The sequence below is a fragment of the Rhinolophus sinicus genome, linkage group LG03, assembly GCF_036562045.2.
Source record: "Rhinolophus sinicus isolate RSC01 linkage group LG03, ASM3656204v1, whole genome shotgun sequence".
Classification (NCBI taxonomy): Eukaryota; Metazoa; Chordata; class Mammalia; order Chiroptera; family Rhinolophidae; genus Rhinolophus; species Rhinolophus sinicus.
This window is the reverse complement of record NC_133753.1, coordinates 20,620,408-20,641,794: the sequence shown is the minus strand read 5'-3', so window position 1 is coordinate 20,641,794 and position 21,387 is coordinate 20,620,408. Positions and strand designations below refer to the sequence as shown.

Sequence of the window (21,387 nt, the reverse complement as noted above, 5' to 3'; positions counted from 1 at the left end):
AAAATCCTCACATGATATGGTCCATTTTCTCCCAATGGCCACACAGTTTGCAGCTGTAAAGGCGATTGTTACATCAGTCTTAGACCTAAATTTAAAGAGCTAATGAGCGGTGCTATCTAGTGAGTTGAAATGTAGGAAAATCCTGTTTTATTGTATACATTTTAGATAATATTAAAGGCAGTCATGCTCACAAAGAGACGCTAAGATTGAATATAAAGTGGTGTATTATCGAATTATTATTTTTTCCTAAGATTCATTGCTTTCATGGCATTGTTACCCTATTTGGAGTATATTTGGTCCACTCTATGTTTCTTCTCTGAATTCTCAGGATTTTTTATGAATTTGGATTGTACTTGGGGTGTAGGTACATTCTGGAAAATTTTAAGTACAGATCACCTTCGGCAGATCTCTGGAGCTCTCTGTGTGGCTCTCTTCTGTCCAATATTCTGTCCTGGAGTCCCAGCTCTGTCTCTTCAACTCAGAGAGACTGATAAGCTCTGCCTCAGTTTCCTCTTCTTGCACCATGGCTTGGCTGCTGAATACATGGTAATTAAAAGAAACCATTCTGCTTTGAAAGTCTGTTTAATTTTTTTAAGAAGAAAATTCCCCCACACTTTAACTTCTATTATAACTCTTACAACCAACATTCAGTAGGGATACTAATTACTCACAATTTAAGGTTAAAATTTAAAATTACCTAGTTTAAAAGATCTCTACCCAAGTACAGTCTTTTTAAAATTTTCTTTCCTGAGCAGTATGTAATACCTTCAGTCTTGGGAATAGAGGAGGGTAGAGAGTGGCTAGTAAAAGTCAGTTATTCAACAAGAACTCATTAAAGCACCTACTATGTCCCTGGCCCTGTGTTCCTATATGTTAGAGCCAAATGTATGGTCTTTTGAAATTCTTCCGATACGTGTTATCCACAGGGGTTTATTGGTCAGTTACACATTTAATTTTTTTCAAGTTATTTCCAGAGATAGGGCTTTCCGTATACTGCATGACTCATCCAGGAAGATTTAAGCAGCATCTTTCTGCATGAGATCAGCTATCCACGTAGAGAAAACAAATTTGGCCTGGGTTCTCTGGCTCTACGCAATCTTCTTTGTCTTTTAAACTTACATCTCAGTTCATTGGTGAGTGAAACATGACATTCCTCCACCCCGTTTACCAGCCAGATTGTTTTAACGCCTCAGTGTCTGTCTTGCCGGCTTTTGGCCCCACACACTGTAATTCCTTATGGCACCTGATTCTTCCAAGGCTGCACTTGATTATCGTCTCAAGCATCTCGACCAGGGACCTTTTGAGAAACCTTGGTTTGTTCCTTTATTTGGCACCACGTTCTACCAAATTTCCTTTTGACCTAGCCAGATTCAATGTTGGAACTTGACATTATTTCATGTTTTTAGGCCTTTGGGTTTTATTGGAATATGATGAACACTGAGATCCTTCAGGAGGCCTTCACATTCCCTTCAGGAGCATTATTAATAATGGGTTTAGACCTTGCTGTTACTGTGATTGTGATGGTCACTATTGTGATTTATATGGTCACTGATAGGACCATGGGTTAATGGAAATGCCAGTTTAAGAGTCTATATTACAGAGCTTTTTTCTCATCCAATGGGTGGATACTCTCTAAAAGCCAGACTGGTGTATTATGCCTAAATGGCCATGTTTTTTGTTTTTGTTTTTAAAATGTACAATGAATTTCCTGTATTTTCAAGAAATTCATCTGGGATCTAAGACGTTGGGGACCAAAATGACAGTTGACTACTGTGTCCTGCAAATGTTCCCTTACTGCCACTGGCATTTCAATCCTTGTATCTATCGATGAAGGAGGACACTTAATTCTTTTACTGCTCTGTCATTGTCTATTACATTTGAATTGAGACTTTTGCATTTGGTGACTATTATGGAGGATCCTGAAGGATCCATGAAACTGGATGGACTTTGGGAGTGGGAGGGATACAAGTCCTTAAATGCTACTAGGTCATGTGCACCAGTGTGGCTTGGACAACTCTGAGGCCATGAGCACTCCTTGTAGATTGATTCTAACTTTGACACTTACCACCGTCCTTAGGCAAAGGACCTGAGACCCTGTATGCGGGGCAGAAGCTGAACGACAATGAATGGCACACCGTTCGGGTGGTGCGGAGAGGAAAAAGCCTCAAGTTAACTGTGGACGATGATGTGGCTGAGGGTGAGTAAAGTGAGGATGAAATTCATTTCCCTTTGCTCACATAGTCCTCTCGGTCATTCAGTGAGCAAAGGGTTTTTTCAAAACTTTTTATTTTGCTTAACAAAAGTCCCAGGGCAGGTTCTCTGTTGACAAGCTCAGGTAAGGTCTCCTTCTGTATTTTCAAAATCCCTTCCATTGGTGTGTATTATAGAACTGACCCACGACTGTAATTATATATTGATGGGTCTCTCTCCCTAGGCATAGGGTATGTGTATGGAGAACAGATGTAGAATTTTACAGACCCTTCTATTATCCAATTATTCAAAAATCACATATCAATCATCCTCCCAAGTATCAGTTCCTTCCCTCAATGAATGAGTCACTCTCTAGTAGAGGGAGATGGATAAACCAGAAATTCAGAAAATGGTAGGTAAAAATAACGACCCTTACCAATGCATGATTCTTAGAAGGTGCTAAATAATTATTCATGTATTTAGTTATTATTAATTGAGTACCTGGTTTGTACCAAGCACTGCTTTAGAAGGCACTGGTAATATGATAAATAAGCCAGTCTTTGGCCTGGTGGAATTTACATTCTGGGAGGGCAATGAATAAATGAATGAATCCATACATAGGTAAGGAATGTTCAGAGACTCACACAAGCAATATGGATTTCTTGACAGCCTGTTACAAGCTAGGGATTGTATTAATAGAAAATAAAAAAGAAGCACACAAGACTACTCATTTCCTCAAACCATGAACCAATCTAGTAGATTAGATAGGACTTGGGTGTTTGAAAATAAGACAAGGAATATATAAGGAGATTCTAATCTGGGTGGGTAAGGTTTTAATTGTCAATCAGAAGAGAAAGTTATCAATTTGGGCTGAAGAAAGCAGGAGGGTTTTATGAAAGTAGATCTTCAGGCAAAATGTGATGGGTGAGTGTGATTCATGAGATCTGTGGTGAACAGAGAGGGCCCCTTTCAGTGCATCTTCCATGCTGCATCCTGTGAGTCTATACTCTCTGCTAGTATGCCACCACAGCGCACGCCTGTTCATGGAGAATTCTTGTCCATATGGGACGAGAAAACGTGGGGAAGCATCGAGTACCACGTGGAACATCGCTGGCATCCAGAGACCTGGGCTCTGATGTGAATTCTCTGGAGGGTTTGTTGGGAAAGTCACTTAACCACTTCTGGGCCTTGTCAAATGAAATCAGTGGCCTATGCCATTTCTGCAGTATCTTCTGTGGATAAGTGAGGTTGGAGTCAGGAACCTGGGATTTCATATAATCATTGTCACTAAAATGCTTTATGCCTTTGAGATAAATATACTAAACCTCTTTTTCCTCATTTTGAAACTTGAAATTATATTATTGCCAAGGCCCTTTGCAGCACAAAGGTTCTGCAATATTGATTCTGTAATTTAATTTTACATTCCTGAGCCTGAGTTTTTTATTTTTCTGGAGTCAAGAATTACAGTGAGCCATGTATGTATGTGTGCAGGTATGTGTGCAGGTGTGTGTGTGTGTGTGTGTGTGTGTAAGGAGAGGAGGAGAGTCTATGATAGAAGAAAGCATGAGGCATATATCCAGTGCCCAGCAGACAGCAGAGACTATGTTAGCTGTCTTACACGTATCAGCTCCTTTAATCTTTGTAATTCACCATTGCCTTGTCGTTTTACATAAGGGGAACATGAAACTTAGAGGAAGCCTTGTAATTAAGCTCTAAATGCATGTCTGTGTGAGTCACCAAATCTAGCTGCTTGCTGGACTTTGTCATCCATCATAAGAAAATGGTTTGTCTAAAATGCAGGGAAAAGGGAATGAAATGGTTCGGGTGAGGTGAGGAATACAATTCTGTAGGTAGACTACAACCCCACTCTCCTTTCCCCCAAAATGAAGACAGAACCACCACCCCTATCCCAAACCTTCCAAATGTACACAGACATCATTTAGTCGTGGGAGGTAAAGTTACTGTGCTACAGTCCTGAAAGGTACGGGATGAATGTAAGCAAAGAGAAGCGAACATTGTGGGTATAAAGATTAGAACCCACAGACAACTTGAATTAATTGTTCAAGAAATCCTCAGGAGGTGTTAGGGCAGACAAGAGCCTGCAAAGGAGGCAGTGGTGATGAGTCAGTCACACATGCCTTGTTAACTCCTCTGGGCTTAGCCCAGTAAAGCCCAAAGCGATGCTATTCACAGCGTGTTTTCAATATCAGCCACTAGATGGCGACCTCATCCCAATCTCTCCCGACAGTGAGTCCCTTTTAGTTCCATAGGAAATTACAGGCCCTGAAAGCTATTGTCATAAAGAACTACCAAACTGAGGGTTCAGTAGTGTGTATTGCCTCCCTTGGTCATTATTCTTTTACAGAAACTTTAGGGTAAAGGTAATTATAACGTGTGCTTTCTTTTACCACTAATAATTAAAAAGCAGGACTAAATGATGGCATGCCCAAGTTATCCAGTAATTTGATATTTGAAATTAATGACGCTCTTTCATTTGCTGCCTCACCCCCTACTTTGCTGCTGATGGAAAAAAAACAGCCATAAGGATAAAGATATTTGGGAGAAGAAAAGAGCTGGTTTGCTTATGAGCTACAACCTTGGATTGCTTTTACAGTGATAAGGGGTTTGGGAATTTTAATGTTAGCTCACAGAAGTCATAAAATCAGGTAATGAAACTGAAATACCATTCAGTCCTCATGTTATTAAGTAGTGTCTTATTGGTTTATTTAGCAATCCTTTTCATGCTGGCTAAGGTCCCCCAGGGTGTCAAATTTTCAGCTAGTTCGTAGAAATGATGCAAAGAATAGGTCAGACTCATAAGAAATCAAAAGCAAGGAAATAAATGTCCCTCAGCCTAGTGGTTTTCATTTATTACAATATAATGTATTCCTGGCAATGTATTAAGTTCAGTTGACACTTAATAAGGATTGATTGATTGATTGAGCTGGATTTCTATTATTAAGAATAAGTTAAAAGAATACCTCACTTGGGCTATACTCCTTAGAACTGAGGCCACTGCACCCAGAACTTCCTGCTGGTACAAGAATTCCAGCTCTTTTATCTTTTCTGGTCCATGGTGCCTTCTCCTCCTCCCTCACCCCACATTGCACATACAGTACCAAGATGTAAAAAATGATTTTTCTGGGTTTTCCATGGAAAACTTTTTCCTCGCCTTCACAAACAACATGATGAGATAGATTTGGGAAATGTTAGGTTAAACAAAACAAAGTGGATTTCTTTATCATACGACTTATTAGGAACATGTAATATGCTAATACACATTGCTAATTATCAATAATTAAACATGTAGCGTTTGCCAAATTTAGTTGACGCCAAAACTCTTTTTTTTTTTTTTTAAGTAAAGCATTTCACATTTACTTTTGGAAAATGTTGATATTGTGGGAAAAGTGTGTTGGGAGTAGTGGAGCTTGAAGATTGTGGATAAAATGTACAATCTTTACTGAGACTTTTAAGCCTTCCTTTTCTTAACGTCTCTTCCCAGGCCTATGGGAGGTCAGGTTGCTTCCTCTAAGCCGTTCCCATTGTTTCTCTGCTAAGCTCTTGGTGTTGGTCAGGAACCTCATGTGCAGAGACGTTGATGATCCAAACTCTGATTCCAAAGCAAATGTCTTACATACAGCCTCCCTCTTAGATGGCAGGGGTGCCTGCTGTACTCAGGCCCTTCTGCTAAACCCTATGGGGCGTCCAGAAGAGGGAAACAGTGGGCCATACTTAAACAGAGCTTGTGTTTAAAAAAAGAGAGAGAAAAAACAATAAGTGAAATAACCAGGAAATTATTAACCTATTTCAAAGAAAGGGAAAAAAAACTGACTGCTGCGTAGGTAGTCTGAGCACTAGGCACTGTTCTAATCGATGTATTGATACATTAATCCTGATAACTTCATAGCTATTTTGCACATGGAAAAATAAGGCACAGAAGTTACATAACCCAGACAGTCCAGCCTCAGAGCCTACATGCTCATCCACTAGATGCTTAATGTCTCGTGGGAAGGGACAGCTTGAACATGGCCAAAATTTTCCATAGTTTTATGTTCTCAACAAACTTCATCACTCTGAGGGCTGGTCTGTAAGCCACCTGTTGGCTGGTAGTGAGATACAGAAGTGCACGTATGAAGAGGACACAAGGCAACATGGCTGTTCTAGGGAAGGTGCTGGGTATATTACCCATGGATTAGATGGAATGATATTATGACACTTGGCCACAGGGAAGAAGTGTGAATTCATCACAGCAGCTTCTGCATGGACATTTCACCAGTTAAATTCCACCTACAGTTTTTCTTGAGCAATAATGTAAGGAACCAGTTGTGCCTTCTCTCCAGAGAGAGTATAGTGTAGACAGGATAGTATACAAATTAAGATACAGACTTTGGAAATAACACACCTGGGTATTTACCACCTGTATGAACTATGATCAAATTGTTTGACTTCTCAAAGCTAAGTGTCCTCACCTCTAAAGCTAGATAGTCATACCTACCACCAATTTTATTGTGATAATGACATTTGATGGCAGTTATGAAGTGCCTAGCACGATGTCTGGCGTATAGGGACTATTCACTGATCTTGGGTTTTCCTTGTTACCTTTCTCCTAAGTTCTCTTCCCTCTGAAATTTGAAAGCAGCTACCCTGAAGTGTGCATACATTCTACCCTCAAATGGAAAGGAGTGTTAGTCTACAGACTGCACTCAGAGAAGATATGCGAAAAGATTCCCAGATATTAATACTGATTAGGCAATACAAAGATTTAAAAAAATCTTTTTTTGCTTGGTTTGGTCCATGTTTCAAACTTTAAGCAATCTCTTCAATGCTTTCTCCTGGTAAAATACCCTACTTTTTTGGGAACCTCCATCCACAGCAAAGTGAATTCCTTTAGCACATGGTGAAGCCGATTCTTTTTCAAATTTGGCCCCACACCACTTCTACTCCACCCCTCACCAATTTCTAGTGGAAGTTGTTCTGAGTCATTCTAAACCCGAAATCAGTCTGTGTCCCTGGGCTACGCATTCAAATTCCATTATTAGTTTCCCTTCTATCATCGAAGCCCTTCTTCAGTCTCTCTTCTATCTCAATCTTACATGATTTTCATATAATTTTTACATGATTTTCCCACCTTACATGGTTTTCTTGCTTTATGAAATTTCCTAATGAGCAGAATTTCCTAATCCCTCAATTCTAGAGGTCAGTTTATCCGTTATTTCTCTAAAAGCTCCTAGTTAACTTTAAAATTGTCTCTTCAGATAGTTTTTGGAACCCCAGTCGTCACCAGTGACCACCCCATTATTACTTCTTAGTTCTCATTATTGTTTTGATTGTTTATTGGTTGTAAAATAAAAATGAGCATGACCACCAGCTTCATCATAGTTCAGTTCCTGTGTCCCCATCAAGATTGTCTGATTTTCTGCTCCCTGTCATTCTCCAGCTATGGCTTCCGGCCCTGGTATGAACAGCTAGAGCCAAATTGACATTGGGTATTTATTTCAGGCACTTCATTGTTTTAGAGCATTGAATTGAGGTTATGCTATTTTGCATTTTCATGATCGGTCCAATTTTCAATACTAAGTAATTTTATACAGTGATTCTTTTTCCTTGTTATTCAATTGTTAGCGTACTTATGTTGCATTTTGATTTTTGTTCTATTACAGTTTTATATTTAAGTTAACCAATACCATCATTTTATTTTTTGCTTATGTTAAGAGAATGATTTGTAACTAGTTGTCAACACACCACACAGAAGCTCCTAAGATACAAATCTGATTTTTGTGCTCATGAGAGATTCTTTGAATTAGGTCTGAGTGTGCTCCTAAAGAGATGAAATTAAAATTGATCATCTGAGGGTACGATCTACTTGTATCTCCCAGATATTGAAGTTTAAGGGACCCAAGAAAATGTAAGTCCCCCCCCCCCTTTTGCCACCTGATTTTGACACCGATAGAGGGAGAAATGCAGGCATGTAGAAGTCAAATATCATTTTTATTAATGATAATACTGATATTGAGAAATGTGGCTTACGTCTACCTATTAAACTTCTGAATTAGATGGACTTGTCCACTCAAATACTAATTCGGGACTGGGAAAAGCATTCTCCCCTGAAGCAAGGCCTGCTTCTCCAACACCTGCGTTGTGGATAACTGGGGTAGATTGGGTGTTTCTTGAAGGCATCTTGCTCCCCTAAGGAGAAACAGGAAGTGCCAGGGGTTGAGCTATGCACAGATAGTTTCTCTTCACAGTTATGTCTCTCCTTTTCTTCTGGAACATTGTAAAAGAGGGGGTTAAAGTGATACTGGGAATATATTGCTGGTGGAATTTCTTCAACGTGGAAGACAATAGGAGAGGGCAGGAAGAGGGAATTCCTATTCCTTTTCCTTTGATTGCTGGGACATTAGGACATGACTTGTTAAATTTTAATATGATTCATTTATATAAAATTTGAGGAAGCCACCTTCTACTCTGGCCGTACTAGTGACGTTTCCCTTGACTTGATTGTTAAAATTTCCAATCTCTATGTATTTATTTCAAGCCCTCCTCATTATCCGTGCTTTAGTCACTCACCACTAATAGTAAACTAGGTAATGAAAGGTCTAATAGTTCACTTGTATCAGCTGGAGATCTTTTAGTTACAAATGTCAGAAGCTCAACTCAAATGCTTTAAGCACAAAAGGGAATTAAAAAGTCCAGAGTTGATTGGCTGAATCCAGATCTTCCAATGACTTCATCCTAGAGAAACTGTCTGTCCATTTCATGGCTGTCTTCTGGATGCCCTGTTGCCTCAGGCAGGCCCAATCCCTCTGATTATCGCATGGCTTCCAGCTCTCTAGGCTTTCTAATCACCCCTTCAGCAAGCCTTGTTTGCCACCAATGCCTCTTTCATAAGTGTTCTAGCCACAACCCTGGAGCTAATTATTACTGGGCCAGCTTGGATTGTCACTAATGCAGTGGTTCTAAGGGTGGTTCCTAGATCAGACACACAAGCATCAACTTGGAACTCCTTAGAAAGGCAAATTCTCAAGCCACAGCCCAGACTTTGGAATCATAAACTTTGAAGGTGGGGCTCAATTAACTGTATGTTAACAAGCCCTCCAGGCGATTCAGATGCCTATTTAAAGTTTCAAGACTGCTTAGTCCTTAGATCATACTCTGGCTGAGTGATAAAATATGTTGAGTTGTCCAGCCTGAGTAGCTTAATTACTTCAGGAGCTAGGATGGGGTCAGCTTCGTCCAGCCCAGATGGTTTAAGGGTGAAGGGGGAAGGGTAGCTTTTCGAAGGAAAATCAGATATTTTTATCAGAAAAAGCAACCATTACTAGGCAGGTAAAATTAACAGATGTTGCACAATAGAACCTTTTCCAAAAGTAGAGTCATTCACTGCTTCATAACAAGAATACATTCTAAGGATGCATCCCTAGGTGATCTCGTCTTGTGCGAACATCACAGAGTACACTTCACAAACCTAGATGGTACAGCCTACCACCTGCATAGGCTATGTAGAATAGCCTATTGCTTCTAGGCGACATGCCTGTATAGCATATGCATAAAACAACATGAGCTTAAATCGAGAACAAGAGAAAATGATACAATCAAGAGATGGTAAATACCAGATGTATGAGGCTGCTGCTGGCATAACACAGCATACAGCTTTACAGCAAAATATTTTTTATAAGTAGAAAGAGGACACTCTAAAATAATGATAAAAGTATACTAAAGACATAAACAAGTAACAGTCAATTAGTACCACTATCAAGTATTATATACTGTACATAATTGTATATATTATACTTTTATGTGACTGGCCATGCAGTGGGTTTGTGTACACCTACTAAACCATAAACAGGTGAGTAACACATAGCACCATGATGTTACTACAGCTACTAGGTGATAGGAATTTTCAGTTCCATTATAATCATATGGGACTGTCATATATAGAGTCCATGGTAGACCTAAAAGTCGTTACGTGGTGCATGACTGTACTGGATACTGAATTATTACATGGTGAATTATTGTACCAAGAAATATTTGGAAGTGAATATCTAACATTCACTTGTTTGTTGTTTCTTTACAATGTTTAGGGCAAAAACGACTTCTTATTGTATGTATCAGTACCAAATTATTTTCCTGAATGGAGATAACTATCTTTTATCTTGTTTTTTAATCTTTAAACTTACCGTTTAACTTGAGTGACCCATGAACTCATATTGTCCTTTATATGGTGGGGTATTCTGAGCAGCTGCATGGGAGCATGAAATGCAGGGCATACAACTTGGACTGGGCTAGTAGTGATCATCAACTCTCCCACAAGGCTAAGTCAAGTATATACTGTATTTAGAGTATTTTTTTTTTTCTGGAATTGACTATGGAAAACTGAATACTTTATGCAGAAAAATAATTAGACCTCAAAGACCTGTTAAGGGTGCTGTGACAAAACACGATAACTTTGCCTGTTTGTATCTCATTTATGATTTCATAGGTACGATGGTGGGAGACCATACCCGCTTGGAATTCCACAATATTGAAACTGGTATCATGACTGAGAAACGTTACATCTCCGTTGTCCCCTCCAGTTTCATTGGCCACTTGCAGAGCCTCATGTTTAATGGCTTACTCTACATTGACTTGTGCAAAAATGGCGACATTGACTACTGTGAACTGAAGGCTCGTTTTGGACTGAGGAACATCATCGCCGATCCTGTCACCTTCAAGACCAAGAGCAGCTACCTGAGCCTGGCTACCCTCCAGGCCTACACCTCCATGCACCTCTTCTTCCAGTTCAAGACCACCTCAGCTGATGGCTTCATTCTCTTCAATAGTGGTGATGGCAATGATTTCATTGCAGTTGAGCTAGTCAAAGGGTAAGTAGATGGGATCATATAGTTTATACTAGATAGCTTAGCTCAGCCTTACATAAAATATGGACACAAAAAAAAGTGTTCGTTTTACTCTCCACTCTCTATTCCTGATACATGTGCTCATCCTCTTTGATTAAAAATATCTGTGTAATGATCAGGGCTGGAAGGGAGAGAAATTCATAAGTTTATTTAAAAATTTTCCACTAACTCAATACTGTCACGCTTTTTACTATGAAATGTAGTCCTTTCAACTTATGGGGAAAAAAAGAAGACTTAATTTTGCAAAAGAGAAATATGGGTATATTGCATCTATCTGTGGGGCAGTACTATCTGCAACCACTAAATTTATAGGAAGAAATGAAATACACAGAGGGTGCAAAAAAAAGGTATACACACTTTAAGAAAGGAAAAAAAAAAGCTGTACTAAAATTGTAATACTCAATATATACCAATAGGAAAATATGAATACAAGTAAAGTTGTATACATTTTTTGGCACCCCCAGTAGATATTTTCAGCACTACCATTAGAGCATATATGCAAAAATTTAAAAAGCTATTCCATCTTCAAGACATTTTACTACCGTGTGCTGGAAAACAGTCAAAACAAAAGCAAAAACCAGAACAAAACCCAATAAAGAGATCCATGATTGACTGAATTTAAATATTGCCCCCTAGTGTTTGGGAGTGTACGACCTGCACTACTTCCTGGCTCTGACTTTTACTAGATAGTGTCAAAGAAGCAGACCCTATGAGTATGGAATTAAAGTGAAGTCTGACAGAATAGGACCTGACTCTTCTTATATCCTAGATCAAGCTTTAAATATTCCCTCATGATGCAAGGTTAGCGTGTGGGATTTGAAGCCCCCAGTGTCAGGTGTATACACACTGCCATTAAACTACTTCAGGGAATCTCAAGTCATCAGTTTGTTTTCCCTCATAGGTACATCCACTATGTGTTTGACCTCGGAAATGGTCCCAATGTGATCAAAGGCAACAGTGACCGCCCCCTGAATGACAACCAGTGGCACAATGTCGTCATCACCCGGGACAATAGTAACACTCACAGCCTGAAAGTGGACACTAAGGTCGTCACTCAGGTTATCAATGGTGCCAAAAATCTGGATTTGAAAGGTAAACCTTGTAAAGAAGTTTATCCTTCTTAGAGCATTTCTTACAATCGATAGGCTGTTTCCAGAGGCAAACTACAGGTTGGGAGCACCATGCATTTTTGATGCATCACGCATATCCTATTTTAACAACATTGAATTATACCATAATGCAATTTATTCAGTTTTTACTTGACTGCTGCTCAAGGGATGGTTCACTTTCTCTGTAAATCTTGGGGGCTGAGTGATGAGGTGATAAATGTCAAAAAGAGAAGAGGCCTTAGTACAGAGGAAAGGATATAGGTTTTGGAATCTCAGCTGAATCATTTACTGTCTGGGTGACTTTGGTAAAATTTCTTAGTCTGGTTCAGCTTCTGTATACTTTTTTGCAAAATGAGAATAGTAATTGTTACTACCTTTCTGGGCTGTTAGGAAGTTTGATGGAATAATGTCTGTAAAACCCTCAGCATATTATTGGTAACGAGCACATAAAAAGCACTCAATAAATTATTGTTTATTGGAAATGTTGTTAATCTTTACTTTATCATAAAATGATAACAATACTTATAGAATGGACTTGATGATTAAAATGTATGAGATGATATGTATAAAACAAATGACACATATATGTAAGAAACATTAGTTTCCTCTTTGTACGATGTAGAAACTCTGGTGATTATTTTGTTTATGCTGTTTTTCTCCTCCAGCTGTATTATTGTTATCCAATAAATGGCCTAAAGTGCCCTGCTTTAGTTGACATGGTTTCCTATCCTTACCCCTTCACTTTTGCTGTCTAATTTCTTTTCTAGGTGACCTCTACATGGCCGGTCTGGCCCAAGGCATGTATAGCAACCTCCCCAAGCTCGTGGCTTCCCGGGATGGCTTTCAGGGATGTCTGGCATCAGTGGACTTGAACGGGCGTCTGCCAGACCTCATCAATGATGCCCTCCATCGGAGTGGACAGATTGAGCGTGGCTGTGAAGGTACAACCGCTTTTTCTTTTTAAGCTACAGCCTTGTCGCAAGCACCAAGCCTCTTTGCTGCCTCTGCCAGTGCCTCCTCCCTTGGTTTACCGGCCCTCTCTCATTGCCATTTGCCATCTGACACTGCATCACCATCAATGTCCTCCTGTCACTATTGAGTATGTTAAGACATGTGCCACAGGCTCCAAGATCGTATGTTGGCAGATGTCTTCCCAGTGTCACATACTTGCCGATTGAGGACTTTTCCTGGCATTGACATCAGGCTTGTCCTGACTTGTGCCTTTGCTTCTAGCATGGCCAAAAGGGCATCCAGAACTTTTATTTATGTTTTAACACATGGGGAGGTACAAATAAGAGACTTTTATATGGGTGGCACCATTAATGAAATGTTTCTTATGCTGCTAAAAGTGACTGCATTATTTAATGTAAACGCAGCAGGAAGTAGGAAAATGGTGTCAGAATGCCATGATGAGGGAAAGGAACTAACATTTATTGAGTACTGACTAGATCTCAGGCTTTGTTAGGAAGAGCTGTAGTGTGGTGTGGTGGAACAGCATGGGCTTTGATGTTAAAAAAGACCTGGATTTAAGTCCAGGTAGTAGCTCTTGTTAGCTGTGTGACATTTAGCAAGTTACGTAACCTCTCTGATCTAAACCTTCGTCATCAGTAAAATTGCACAATAAAAATTGCTTTGAAAGGTAATATCAGAGATAAACATAAAATGCCTGGCACATACATAGTAGGTACTCAATAAATGGAAGGATTATTATTTACAAATATTGTTTCATATAGACATCAAATGACATTGCATGCTCACCAGTGCAGTGCAACAATCCATGCTCAGCCTGTTTCTGTAGATGATCCGCTGTCTCTTGAGATACTAACTTAATTTTACAGGTCTTCTTGAGTCCCAGTTCTTCGCTCTATGTAAAAAAATGGTCCAGTTTTAACCAGCAGAGGGCAGCAGTGAACATTTTCAGCCTTTTCTGAAGGCTTTGGGTGGGCTGAAATGACTCTTTACCTAACCAGAAAGGCAAAGAGGATGTCTGACCTTTCACCAGGATCTATGTTGTTCTTGTGTCTGGTTGAGTCTCCTGGTCTTTTGTTTGTGCAATATATTGTTTCCTTGTATCCCTCATTAGTTTACTGTATCGAACCTGTTCATTCATTTTCTGTGTTCAACTTCATTTATTGCTCTGTTCTTAACCAGCTTCCATCAGGGTTTGCTCACCACCTTAAAGTGCATTTTTATAAAAGCTTCCCATCAGCTTCCCAGGCTGATTTGTCACATGGGAGTTGTTTCTCTTTGCCTAAGAGTCGTTCTCCCATATGGCATTAGTAATGAGACTGATGGTTCCTATAACCCACTCCAGTTTTCCTTTGTCCAGGGATATTTCTTAAGTTCCGTAGGCCAAATATGCTATGTGTATATGAATGGTGTATAAGAAGGTCAGAAACCACCCAACATTTAAAGCACTTTGCTTTCTTCCACTGGAAATGCACAGTTGCAGTCAACTCAATAATTTTTGTCTTATTGACCTGCTCTTAGTTCTTTTAAGGTGTGAAAAGGCAATCCTGAGGTAGATGCAGCATTTGGGAATTAAATTGGATGTTTTATGTGAGAAGACTGTAGAATGACAGTAATTCTAATTATCCTGGAATAATTAATCATATCAAGTTAAATCATAATGTAAAAGCACATATTAAAAAGCATAAGGCATTCTTCAAATAGTAAATATTTTTTATGATGCCATCAGTTCTTCAGATTTAAAAGTTAAGAGGAATCATCCATTTAACTCTATAGCAATGTACCTGCTAGAAATATATGAGTCATGTATGTAGTTTAAAATTTTCTTGTAGCTATATTTTTTAAAAAGTTAGAGAGTAACAGGAAAATTAATTTTAATTTTGCATTTTATTTAACTTAACCCAACATATCAAAAATATTATCATTTCAGCATGTAATAGATATATATTAAGACATTTTAGTATTTTTTTCACGCTAAGCTTTCAAAATCGAGTGTGTACTTTATATCTGTAGCACACTTCAGTTCAGACCACACACCTTTCAAGTACTCAATTGTCACATGTGTCTATGGCCCTTATATTGGAAGCACAGTTGTATAGAATATCGAAATCACAGTGTAAGGACATAACACTTGGATGACATATTAGATGAAAAGAAAGTCTAAACTAACTTTTATAAAAGTGGATTAAAATAGAAAGTATAAAAGGGGGAATGGACCCCAGTTATGAAAGCTTTAAGGGAAGCAGTGAAAGCATTAGTGAAAGGAAATTTCCCATCAGATTGGAGAAAATGTTCCTATCTCTACCTACGGCTCTACGTGTGATGCACCACATGCATTATGGTGGGTTCCGACTATCCGCTGAGCACGGGTCATTGTTCAAAGCTGAATATTGTGACTTGACAGCTCTACCATCTGAATCTATGGCAAGGCCCATGGGCCTAATAATACTGCACTCTATTGCCATGGAGATAATTGCGATGGTTACCCATGGAGCATTATGACTGCCCCACTGGGTGGGATGAAGTGGAGAATGAGTGCTGAGGGAAGAAGGTCCTTGTTTATTTTACACAGAGGGCTTGGATAATTAGCCTAAGTGGCCAGGAGAAATGGCCAAAAAGTGGGTTAAGGCAGAAATTGCTATCATCGAAAATTTGCACCATTGTGATTTAAGCTTTTCTGAGAGATCCCAGAAGCCCTAGGGTGCTGTGGAAGATGATGGGAAGGGAAATCAAGGGCCCAGAACCTTGGAGAGACTACAAAATAGTGTCATTCCCATTCCGAATCTCTGTGTAGAGTATGGGACCCTCAAGAAAGCCTTTGAGTGTTAGGCAGTGTGGGGATCATAGGAAATATACGTCATTTCTTGACTTAGGATTTCTCTGTATAGAATAGGAAACAGGTAGGTGATGAGGAGTCATTGCTAAAAAGTAAGACCCAAGTCTCTTCAAGATGGTAACTATGTTTTACGCTCACATATCTGGGTACTTGGGCCAGGATCTATGACTTGTTTTTAAGTTATGGATAATGACACTTTGAGATCCCAAGAACCCAAAAGAGTTCAAAATGATTTTTAAAACACACTAATCCACTACTCACGGGCTCTCAATTGTTTATAAAAAGAAAGAAAAAAAAAACCATCTTGTACTAGTTTTGATTGTACTAGTTTTGAATATATGCAGAGTGTCTAATTTAGATTGTGATTGCTGGACAACTCTTAGCCATCATCTAACTGTGACTTGCAACCTCTCAATTTGTGCTAGGAGTTTTATAGTGTCTGATTCCATGCTAGGAATTTTATAATGTTTGATTCAATACTCAGCTGGTAAATACCTCTTTCTATCTGGAGGCCAGTTTTGCTACAGAGACCAAGGCATGTATGGGCTAGAAATGCAATTCCACAATTGCAGATGGTAAACATCTGAGAGAAACACACGTGCTTCATTTCGAGACTGGCATGAATAAATAAAAAGGACATTGGTTTGGTGCCTTTTTGCCCACAGCCATTTGGATTTGGCTTTATTTTTATAAATGAAACAAATCAAGCGCTTTCGTGGTACCAAATCACCTTGATACAAACGCCCAATTCTAGTGTTATGTTCCTTGGTGGCATTCTCAGGAGGTTACAAGGAGTGCTCCCAAGTGACTCTTCCATGCTTAACGCCTACATGTTCAGAATTATTTTTGTGGGCTCCATCTGGTTGTGCACACGTGTCTTTCAGTCTGGCCATGCACTCCCCTTATTTCTTGATGTTTATCCTGACCGATGGGAAATCATTTTTCTGGACCATGTGCCTGGGGGTTGGCTGTGTGGATGTGGGAAGGCTCTTGTTACCACTGCTTGTGCTTTGTCAAGTCTAGTGTTCCCCTGCCCCTGCTCTGCTGACGTGGCTCTGACGAGGCCTGCTCTGCCCTGGTCTGTGCATCCCCGTCTGTGCTGTCTCTGGAGAACCTGTGCAGCATTTCAATTGTCTGTTTGAGTGATGTTGGTTATGCCGATTGTATTTTCATTTCTGTAATATTACCGTGGTTTACTCTACCTCTTACTAACCTCTGGTTATTATTTTCACCTTTTCTGTTCTTTTGCTAACAAAGTTGCGTTGACCAAAGCTGACCTGCAAGGTAGAGAAGGTTCTTGTTCGCATTATCACGTTGGACTGAAAGATGCCCTTTGTCACCTGGGTATCTTTTCTTTAGAGGCCTTCAAGCTGTCACACCTCTTGGACAGCAACAATTGTGGGAGGGGGCTGAACTCTGTGTTCTTCAGAAACAGTGGCAGAAAACCTAGATCAATGCATGGAAAATAACAACAAAGGCAACACCTCTTCGGGATGGGAACATGATTTCGTTTTGGGGGACCAAAGAGGTTTGACAGCCTCCTATGTTGTGACTATCCACAAATATATTAATCCACGTCTAGAAATGGTTAATGCCTCTTCAAATAGCTGCCATGGAGGGGTTGGCTCTTTTAAATTTATTCACTATAGATAGACGGTAGCACTCACAAAGTGAAAAGGGAATAAGAGGCCACTTGAGTTTTTCGTTTATTATTTTCTGGGTCAGGGAGGTCATTTCTCAGAGCAGGACTTTTGAGTGCTCGGGCCTTATGGAAGAGAATGTCATTTTCTCTTGACTCATTTTAAGTAAATATTTTTAGGCATTTGGGAGATGTTAATATCATTCAAACGTTCCAGAGATTTACATATCCTATTGGGGATTTTGGTTGAGCACTTTAATTTCCTGTTGTGTAATCTAAAAAAAAAAAAAAAAGAAAGAACTCTTAGGGAAGAGGATCTGTCAACTTTATCCTGAATACCTTTTTAAATGTCTGCATGTTAGATCTCAGTGAATATCTACTGCGGAAACTGCTTCTTCTACCATTGAAAGAGGCACCACAAAGTCAGGACCACATTGGTCCTGTCATGTCAGGCTGCTCTGACTCAGAATAGCAAGTCAGGACCAAGCATTTTAGGTATTTTTTGGCAGAGGATAGGGCCTCAGATGGTCTCTGCAGAGTTTGCAATCAGCAAAAATTAGAAGAAGTGGTTAAGACAAAAGTAACTTTAAAAAAAAAAAATTACTTTCCACCTGAAAGATCATTCACTTTGCTGTGACTTGTTGTATGTCATGCAGCCAGCCAGTGCATCTCTTGGGTAGACGTCAACTAATGAGGCCTTTCTCCAGCCATTTTTTGCAACTCTTTTTCCTTCATCCCCTTTTAGCAGATGTGCATATATGCTGATCTGTAATAAAATTAATGAAAAGGATACACACTGGATTTGTACTTTCAAAGCCAAGGTAGCTGTAGAATAGCTTTCGTTTTCAAAGTGTGTAGGACCTTTTCAGGAACACTGAAGGCTGTTGTTTTTAGACATCCTGTTCAGTTGTCAAAATAAGTCTACTACAGGTCACCCTATAAATGGAGGCGAGGGAGCTAGGGGAAGGACTCGATCTACACTAAGAGACAATCCAAAGTTGTCCTAGCTCCTCATGAACAGATTTATTAGATGAAACTAGACAACTAAAACTCTTCATAGACTTTCCTATTCTTTATGGTAAGAACTCTGTGGATTCTGAATCTCCAGAACCTAGCACAGGTCTTCTTACACAGAATGATTTAAAGTTCCCATCAAAGGAAAAATGGTTTATAGGAACCATATAAAGAACTGGTTGATTTCTGTGCCCATTTTAAATTGTTGACCCAAGTGCAGGTACAGATTTGAGACATAATAGGTTGGAATATCTTTACTTTCCCATTTTTAGAAGCAGTCTAGTCATCAGAATGGTTTTTATGTTGCTACTCCATTGACCTGAACTCTCTTCCATTCTTTTAATGACTTGACAGTCTCTTTGTAGCGGGAGCTATTACTCTTTGTAATTATTTTGGGTCATCTTACTCTTTCCCCATATTATGGCAAAAGACCTTTAGGATGCAAATGCATTTACTTTTTATTTTCCTGACCTTGGGGTGTGGGCCGTTACTTGTGCTGGCTTCTTCAGCTGTAACCTGTGGGCACCAATAGTACTAATTACCATTAAGTGCGAAGGGCAGTAAAAACATATGAGAAACAAATGAGACAGTGTGAAAGGTAAAGGCAAATGGTATTCAGAAGGAAATAAAACACTGGGGTCTAGGGAGTGGCATAATGAGTCTGGACAAGTCAACAGCTTGTATCCTCTTGTCATTGTGTTATCAGAATGTTTTGTTTTGTTTTTTAGTTTTATTAATTAATTTATTTCAACTTCTCCAGTGATTGTGTTGTTCAATTTAAGAGAAAATCAGCTACTCCCATCTATTAGGTACTCAGCAAGGTACTGCGGTTACAGATGAAATGCAGTCTCTGACTTCAAACACATCAGTAGGAGATCAGCCAATACTTACAAGCAGAGTGTACACTGCTGTGCTGGAATGGATATGGAGCGTTTTGTGCGAGCGTGGAGGATTGCTGGACTGTGGGCGGTGACCATGGCCATGGTGGGTGCTCAGGGGAGACTTTCTCAGGCAGAGTTTGAACTGAGCTTGAAGGGCAACGTGTTTCAGGTGGATGCGAGGTGGAAGCACATTCAAGAGCTTGGCCAGCTGGGGGACCGACAAGAAGCTCAGTTTGGCTACAATAAGGTGCATGTAGGGATCAGATGGAAGATGAAACCGAAGTGGTAGGATGGAAACAGGTGATGATGGACTTTGGGTGTAAGGAGTTGGACTTTACCCCAAGGGCAAGGTAAGGAGGACAGCATCTTGGGTCAGATTTTCATTTTATCAAGATCACCCTGACAACAGGGTGGAAAATGCATGAGAAGGACAGGAACTGAAAGTAGAGAGCAGTGAGAAGGGAAGTAACGCATTCCAAGACAGAGGGAAGAGGCAGGAACCCGATGCCTGTTACTTTAGCTGGCTAAGGAGGTAAACATGTTTCCCTCCCAGATGAAACCTCTGAAGAGTAAGGAAGAAAACGAGCTGTTTCTCCTATTTGTTTTTTCCCCACACCCTCTGTTTCATAGCAGATATATTTACACATTATGATAAAAGGTGTCAAGGAAGAACTCATTGACGGAGTCAGTTTTGCATCCTTCCAGGCTAGGAGAAGTAGGAGCTCCCTTGAGGCATGGGAGAGGTGGTGCATTGCTCAGGGGTGCAGTTCCTTGAAAGTCAGGGTCTCTTGAATAGAATGACAACATCTGTGGACCTTTCAGAAGTAATCTTCTAATTCCTTTTTATTTGCCAGAGGGATATTCCTGGAGAGCAAAAGATTCCCTAAAAGCCTGTCTATGTGAGAAAGGACCTGTACCACTATACAATGAATATTGTTTGACCTACTGGGAGTGAGTCAGATGAGTCATAAACTATGAGAAATAAAAGAATAGCTATTTATTGGGTTAGGTGATTAATCAGAATATCCTCTCCCCACTTTCCATTGTAATTCCCCTTAGCAAGTTTTGTTTCTGGAGTTGAATCAAGGCTTCTTGTCCCTCTGCCCAGATGGTAGGCAGGGAATGATTAGATCTGGTTCAAAGTGTTGCATATCTTGAGGAAGTCAATAAATAAATTGGGCTTGATGCTTTCAAACCCTAAAGATTCTTTCAAGTCATTTTGGAGAAGAGTTGGCATCAACCAAACACATTGAGTAGGTAAATGGAATTTTAATTCTCCAACTTCCGTAACTGTGAGGAATGTAGTTCTCCACTTCATTTTCTCCAACCCTAAGGGCTGTATGGAGAATAGGGGTGTTATTGAACCTGTCCCACAGGCCGTGTTTAGGGACAGAGCCAGGAGAGCAGTTTCCATGCTCTCGGCCTCACGTGGGAAGGTGCTGGCTCGGTTATTAGATGGCCGTCAGCTGTAATTGGATGGCCCGCTGTGGCTGGTTGGCCATCAGCTGTTACCGGTTAGCCATTAGTTACTAATATAACTGCCGTGGCTACCCAGGCAAGGCAGTTGGTTGGTTGGTTGGCAGAGAAGCAGACTGCGGATCGTGTGGCTCCTGCTTCCTGTGTCTACAACCCAGTCACTGGCGAGAATATAGTGGTATGACTCCCCTATCTATGGCTCTGTTGTTGTTCCTTTTTGGCCTCACATATTCTGTATCCACCCTCCGAGAACGGGAGCAGGGCCAGAGACACTGGATTATACCGTGTTTCCTTCAAAATAAGACCTAACCAGAAAATAAGGCCTAGCATGATTTTTCAGGATGGCATCCCCTGAACATAAGCCCTACTGCATCTT

The 21,387-nt window shown here is 40.0% G+C and overlaps 1 protein-coding gene across 38 annotated transcripts in view; it reads left to right on the top strand.

Moving 5' to 3' along the window:
* The window catches only part of NRXN3 (neurexin 3), a 1,514,302-nt gene that overhangs the window by 714,639 nt on the left and 778,276 nt on the right, over nucleotides 1-21,387 (top strand). For 19 of the 38 annotated variants that reach the window (XR_012494580.1, XR_012494579.1, XR_012494578.1 and 16 more), the window contains 5 exons: nucleotides 2,078-2,197; nucleotides 10,670-11,051; nucleotides 11,989-12,179; nucleotides 12,964-13,137; nucleotides 17,259-17,285. Coding sequence is in view for 35 of the 38 variants with exons in the window: in XM_074327113.1 (XP_074183214.1) it covers nucleotides 2,078-2,197; nucleotides 10,670-11,051; nucleotides 11,989-12,179; nucleotides 12,964-13,137; nucleotides 17,259-17,285 (894 nt within the window). In the remaining 3 variants the exon portion in view is untranslated. The remainder of the gene's footprint in view (nucleotides 1-2,077; nucleotides 2,198-10,669; nucleotides 11,052-11,988; nucleotides 12,180-12,963; nucleotides 13,138-17,258; nucleotides 17,286-21,387) is intronic. The other 19 variants (XM_074327136.1, XM_074327130.1, XM_074327135.1 and 16 more) reach the window with 1 other exon arrangement.